This window comes from Otolemur garnettii, unplaced genomic scaffold (genome assembly GCF_000181295.1).
Source record: "Otolemur garnettii isolate 467f Iridium unplaced genomic scaffold, OtoGar3 scaffold00003, whole genome shotgun sequence".
Taxonomy (NCBI): domain Eukaryota; kingdom Metazoa; phylum Chordata; class Mammalia; order Primates; family Galagidae; genus Otolemur; species Otolemur garnettii.
In genome coordinates this window covers 34,736,521-34,743,575 of record NW_003852398.1, presented here as the reverse complement: position 1 = coordinate 34,743,575, position 7,055 = coordinate 34,736,521, and the positions used below count along the sequence as shown (strand labels likewise).

At 37.8% G+C, this 7,055-nt stretch overlaps 1 protein-coding gene across 1 annotated transcript in view; it reads left to right on the top strand.

Moving 5' to 3' along the window:
• Positions 1 to 693, top strand: part of LOC100955282 (protocadherin beta-15-like) — a 2,576-nt gene extending 1,883 nt beyond the window's left edge. The window contains exon 1 of the mRNA XM_023515774.1: positions 1 to 693. This exon is cut by the window's left edge and continues 1,883 nt beyond it. Coding sequence (XP_023371542.1) covers positions 1 to 615 — 615 coding nt within the window. The 3' untranslated portion in view covers positions 616 to 693.
• The last annotated feature ends 6,362 nt before the right edge of the window (positions 694 to 7,055 follow it).

Below are 7,055 nucleotides of genomic sequence, written 5' to 3'. Positions count from 1 at the left end.
TACCTGGTGACCAAGGTGGTGGCGGTGGACGGCGACTCGGGCCAGAACGCCTGGCTGTCGTTCCAGCTGCTCAAGGCCACGGAGCCCGGGCTGTTCAGCGTGTGGGCGCACAATGGCGAGGTGCGCACCGCCAGGCTGCTGAGCGAGCGCGACGCGGCCAAGCACAGGCTGCTGGTGCTGGTCAAGGACAATGGCGAGCCTCCGCAGTCCGCCAGCGTCACGCTGCACGTGCTGCTGGTGGACGGCTTCTCCCAGCCCTACCTGCCGCTCCCGGAGGCGGCGGCGGAGCAGGCCCAGGCCGACTCGCTCACCGTCTACTTGGTCATCGCCTTGGCCTCGGTGTCGTCGCTCTTCCTGTTCTCGGTGGTGCTGTTCGTGGCGGTGAGGCTGTGCGGGAGGCACAGGGCGGCGTCTGCGGGTGTCTGCTCGGTGCCTGAGGGCCACTTTCCGGGCCACCTGGTGGATGTCAGCGGCACCGGAACCTTGTCTCACAGTTACCAGTATGAGGTGTGTCTGACCGGAGAGTCTGAGAGCAATGAATTCAAATTTTTGAAGCCTATCCTCCCCAGTGTACTGGGCCAGGATTCTAGGAGGAAACCAGAATTTCCAGAATAATTTCGATATCTGAAACTTCCCTACTGGCGATAGCAGTTTTGTCTTCCTTTTCGTTTTCTTTCTTTAACTCTGTATTGGTGTTTAATTTCTTTTCTTATTCTTTTCTCCTTACTGTTGTGTATAGTACTGCTACTCTTTATTGTTGTTGTTGGACTGGTTATTATAGAATCGGTTTCCTAATTATTGTATTGTTAGTAAATAGTTTATGTCAGGAAATTTTATATTTCTGATTAAATTTTTAGTACTCACTTTGGAAGGATAATATGCAAGTTAACCCCTCCTAATAAATGTAACTCTAATTTTAAATTACAATCCATGCTATATGACATTACATGAGAATGTATGCTTTTTAAATCATTCTTTATTTTGAAAGTATTGGAGGTCTATTTTAGTTTTTATTATTTACCCAACTCTGACGTTTTGATAGCCCCATTTCTGTTTGTGGTGGAATCATTTCACATTTTTTCATGTCCAGTTTCTTCCAAGCTCCCTGTTTGGATTTTCATTTTCCAGATAGGCAGCAACATAGATAATTTCAAGCTATTCAAGACACTTGTAATGATTAGACTTTCCCTCTAAAAATACACATGTATCTCCTAAAAATTTATCTGCAGCATCTATCTATTATTTCTTATCTAAGTTAATGTATAAAAGACTTATGGGTTTTCCCTTATGTCTAACTAAAGTTAAGAACCTGTTAAGAGTACTAAATAGGTTTACCAATACCCAGGTTAATTATGTTTAAGGTGTTTTTATAAGGCCAGTGGACTCTAGGACCAAATAATGCATTTCCTTCAGTTGTCCCTTTCTATAGCAGAGAAATTCTTGAGCTGCAGCTTCTGAGCTTAGAGGAGCTTCTAATGGTACAGCATGCCAACATCTACTTGCCTTGGGATAATGATTTGTTCTGGTTGAAAAAGAATTTGAAAGAAAATACATTGTAAATTAATATTAGTTAACCAAATGAAATTTATTAAATGATATGTTGGTGAAGGAATTAAATGATTTGGAGAAAAAACATCTCATCTTGCCAGGACTCTATCTCCAGGAGCTTCTCAACTTTACAGGTACTCTAGAATGATATGCGAAATAATGGCCCCCAAAGGTGTTCAAACCTCCATCCTGGAACCTATTAATATGTTATTATTAGGAATATATGTTATTAAGAGGAATTAAAGTTCAAACAGCATTAAGTTGCCAATGAACTAAACTTAAACTAGAATATCCTAGATAATCTGGCTGGGCCTTACTCAATTAGTTAAGAAGGCTTAAAAGCAGAGCTAAGTCTTCCTTGAGATAAAAAAGAAATTTTACCTGAAGTCAGCAGCTTCAGCTTGTGCCCCAGGGTTCCAGCTTACCCTTCTAACTGCCTGCCAGCCTTTGGACTTCTCTAGCTAGCTTTCATGGTCAAATTAAGTCATATCCTTGCAATAAATCTCTTAATATACATGCACTGGCCCTGCTCCTCTGGTTAAACCCTAAGTAATACAGATTTTGATAGATTAAAGTGGGATGCCACTGTAACAAATATCTAAAAATGTAGAAGTAGCTTTTGAACTGGGCAAAGGAGAAAGGCTGGAAGAATTTTGAGAAGCATAATAGAAAAGCCTAGATTGCTTTGGAATATTAGTTATGATGTTAACAAGTCTGCTAGGAAGGTCTCAGAAGGAAGTTAGGAGGATGTGGAGAAACACATGCTGCATCAAAGAATACCTAAATCATTTTATACAGACTGTGGATAGAAATATGGATATTAAAGTCCTTGCTGATGAGGGTGCAGATACGAGGAATATGTTATTGGAACTTGGAGGAAAGATGATCCTTCTACACAGTGGCAGAAAACTTAGCTGAGTTGTGTCTTACAGTTGTGTGGAAGGAAGAATTTGTAAACAATGAACTTGTAGATTTAGCTAAGGAGATTTCCATACAAAAGTCTGAAGGTACAGACTGTTTTTTTGTTATTATTGTTGCTTCTGGTAGTAAAAGGTGAGAGGAAAAAATTATGAGAGGAATTAGATTATGGTAAGAACTCTAAAGCAAAAAGGAATCAGGACCTGATTAATGGGGAAATGCTCAGTTTTTTCAGATTGCAAAAGATGTTAAAATTAGGAGACTCACTTCTAGGAATGTGTGTTCTAAAGAGAAAGCCAAAGGTGCCTTGAAAGGATCAGAGCAGGCAATCACTTGGAAGACTTTTTGAAGGGCGAGGCACGTGAAATAGATGTTTTCTGTCACCTCAGGAAAAGTCAGGAATATAGAGTGAATTATTCAGGAAATAATTGTGAATGAGTCTCTGATCTAATAAAATAAACCCTGTGACATACACAGGAGACCCACAAGATTTTTGAGAATGTTTCATCAGCAGAAACACCGCCAGTTTGAACTGACAGTGATAGTGAGAACAAATTTTAAAAAGCTGTTGTACCTCCAAGTTCCCTAAGCAAAGAACATGCTGTCAAAACTACTTAGCTGAAAACATACCCTACCACTAATGAAAAAGGAATGATGGTTTAGAGCAGTGGTTCTCAACCTTCCTAATGCCACGACCCTTTAATACAGTTTCTCATGTTGTGGTGACCCCCAACTATAAAATTATTTTCATTGCTACTTCATAACTGTAATTTTGCTACTGTTATGAATCATAATGTAAATATCTGATATGCAGGGTGTATTTAGGCGACTCCTGTGAAAGGGTCATTCCACCCCCAAAGGGGTCATGACCCACAGTTGAGAACCACTGGTTTAGAGGATAGAACCTAGAGCCCAGATAGTATAGATACAAACGACAGAGGATTAGTCTTTTTGGTGTGGGTTTTAAGGTTTTATATATATTTTAAGTTCAGATTAATATGAAGGTACAATTAGGTTGCATTGTTTGCATTTGTTAGGTTGAGTCCCAGTTACAGTTGTGCCCCTCACCCCAGGAGGTGTGCCATATTTTGTGCTATACATTGTGCCTATTAGGTGAGAGCACACCATTTCCCCTTCCTCCTCCCATCTGTCCCCTCACCTTTCCAACTTCCCCCACTTGAGTTTAATTATGTTTTTTTCTTGTGTTAGTATGTATTTGTTCATCTACTGGTTTCATATTAGTATTGAATATATTGAATGCTTGCTTTTCCATTCTTGTGATACTTTACTAAGTGGAATGTTCCATCCAGGTTGGCACAAAAGATACAAAGTCTCCATCTTTTATGGCTGAATAGTATTCCATGGTATACACATGCCATAGTTTATTAATCCATTCATGTGTAGATGGTCACTTGGGTTGACTCCATACCTTGGTTATTGTGAATTGAGCTATGATAAACATTCTAGTGTATATGTTCTTCTAGTTTCTAGTAATTGCAGGATCAAAAGAAAGGTCTACTTTTAGTTCTTTGAGGATTCTTTCCAAAATGTCTTCTTTCCAAAATGTCTGTATTAGTTTGCAGTCCCACCAATAATGCAAATGTGTTCACTTTTCTCCACACCCTCAATAGCTTCTGCAGCTTTGGGACTTTGTAATGTGGGCTATTCTCACTGGGGTGATATCTCAAGGTGGTTTTGATTTGCATTTCCGCAGAAGATTAGTCTTCCTGGGTGGATTGCTACATTTCATGGTACAGGTGATTACTATTTTCACTTTGACTCTTTACACAGTTGTCTAACTAGTTTCCAAACTATTTAAGATATGTGAGATGCTTGTCAGAAAAGTAGTTTTGTTTTCCTTTAGGTATTATCAAGGGAGCGCACTCTGAACTTCTGCAGTTGAATTTATATCTTCATTCAATCACCTATCAGTTTGGCAAATATATACAAATAATTGAATTTTCAAAGGAATATTCATGGCTAGTAGCATCTCCAAAAATTGAGTTGGGAGAAAAGAAAGAGAAGATGAAATGATAAATGCCAGGCATATTTTAAAATCTGTATTAATGGGGTCCTGAGCAACATGAAAAGGATGTTTACGCAGCAATCCAGAACATGCCTCCTTTTCTGGCAGGAAAGTATCAGGGTAAAAATTTTCCTTAATAAAATTATCTAAGGGCTTTGTGCACCGTGGCGCATGCCTGTAATACTAGCAGTCTGAGAGGCTGAGGTGGGTGGATTGCTTGAGCTTAGGAGACAGCCTGAGCAAGAGCAAGACCCCATTTCTACCAAAAATAGGGGAAAAAATAGCCAAGCATTGTGGCATTTGCCTATAGTCCCAGCTACTCAAGAGCCTGAGGCAAGAGGATCTCTTGAGCCAAAGAATTTGAGGCTGTTGTGAGCTATGAGGTCATGGCACTCTACCAAGGGCAACAAAGTGAGACTCTGCCTCAAAAATAAAATAAAATAATTTAAACAGGGATCCTGAAAATTCAGATCAGCTATCTATGTGTTTTGGTACATTATGGCTGGTAAAAGAATAAAAACCCAATCCTCCTGTATGTCACACAACACCTGTAATTGTTTTGAACATGAGCAACAAGTCATTATTTTTTAGTGAATGAAAGTTAAGAATAGTGAATGAAGATTTTTGGAAACTACCAGGGTAGAAACTCTTTCATCAAAGTAAACATAGCCATCTTTTTCCTCATATTTTCTATTCCAAAATTTGTAGACTCCCTTTGAGATTTGACTTTTAAATCTCAACTTTGCCTTTTATAGCATTAATCCAAGGTCATTGACTCTTTTTCTTTCTTTCCCTCCCTTGCTCTTTATTTTCTTCCTAAATAGAGTTTGGAATACATAGGTATTTGTGATCAATTGACAACATTCACAAGGTAAGAGATTCCATATTCCAATAATTGTAAAGTGGAGGAGAACTTGAATTTCTCCCACAAATGCATTAAAATGGGGAAGATAGTTTCCTGAAAATCCCATTAACTATATTTTTTCATATAATAAAAAAAAGCTGCAGTATTTCTTCACTGTCCTCCAAACTACTATTGATGATATCATCATGGTACTTCTATTTCTCTTACTATAAATATGGAAATTGTTCTAGAAAATTTTACTAATGATACTATTTAATTATATATAAAATGATACCACTTTGGCTGATGGCTAAAGTTTCAGAAAATATTTTCTTAAAAGTTAAAAGTTTGACCACATTAGGAGGGGACTCTCTGGATATAGTAAAGTCATCATGGAGTATTATGAGTTATTCTTGGAATAACCCTCTAATTAGGTTTATAGCCCTGGATGAGCACTCTGTAATGATGTATTTTCTTCACAAAAGAAAAAAAGAGACATAAGATAATAAATACATTTGTTAATTCAATGCGTATTTCTATATAAATGGAATTTTTCACTTTCCTGAAAAACCAACAGAATATAAGCACCAATATAAGATCATTTTTGTGATGGTTAATGTGAATTTAACTTAGAGGCCTCACTGGAATACTCCATGTACACAAACTAAATCTCAGCTAAACCCTACATTCTTTATATTGGGAGATATAACAAAAATAATCAGGATATTATCTTCATTGTTGTATCAGTAGCCTGGAAATTACTGCGGAAATTTTACCACAGGCTATGCAAACCCACTTGTGTCATATGCTCTCAAATGTGAATGAGCAATCAAGAACCAAAGATATTCACATGATTGAATATTTAGGGGGTACAACTGTTTTTGTTACATGAATTATATAATTCTGAATGCTGATGTCAAGGCTTTTACTGTGCCTGTCACCAGAATAGCGTTCATTGTACCCCCAGGTAAGTTTTTAATCCCCCATTCCTTCCAACCTTCCTCTTTCTTAGTTTCCAATGTGCTTTGCATTACTTTATGACCATGCGTACCCATCACTTATCTCCCACTTACTAGTGAGAATATGTGGTGTTTGTTTTCCCATTCCTGAGATAATTCACTTATGATAATGCCCAGTTCCATCCAAGTATCATGTTTTTTAAGTGTATTTTTCCTTTTACACCTAGTTATCCCCATAGTAATATGTCAAAGTCAAAGGAAAAGGTGCAATAGCAAAGTGACCTAAATACTTGAATTTATTGTTGTTCTTTCTGTTTCTGACTACAATAATCATTATCTGACTGACTAGGGTTTTAAAAATAAGATCTGGAGAATTCTACCCCTTTCAGAAATTGGTCCCTACTTATATGCCCCATTCTGTCTGTCTGGCTGGAGAAGAGCAAATAACATTTCCTCCAGACTATTACTGCAACCTCAGGAGTAGTCCTGTCATGTGGTGGCAATTATGGCTATTTTCAAGATAATATTAATTTCAAATGAGAGAAGGAAGCCCATTACCAGTACTCTTGGATTTGGTCTTTCTTTTAACTTTTCAAATAAAATATTTGTATTAATTCCTAACCACTTTCTCACATAAAAAATGTACATTTTAAAACAGGCCCATAGGTCTCAATATGTCAGTACTACTCTCTTTTTATCCTACATTACAAGGAAAGGATTAATACTTTTGTCTTTTTTAGTTTTTTTTTTTTTTTTTTTT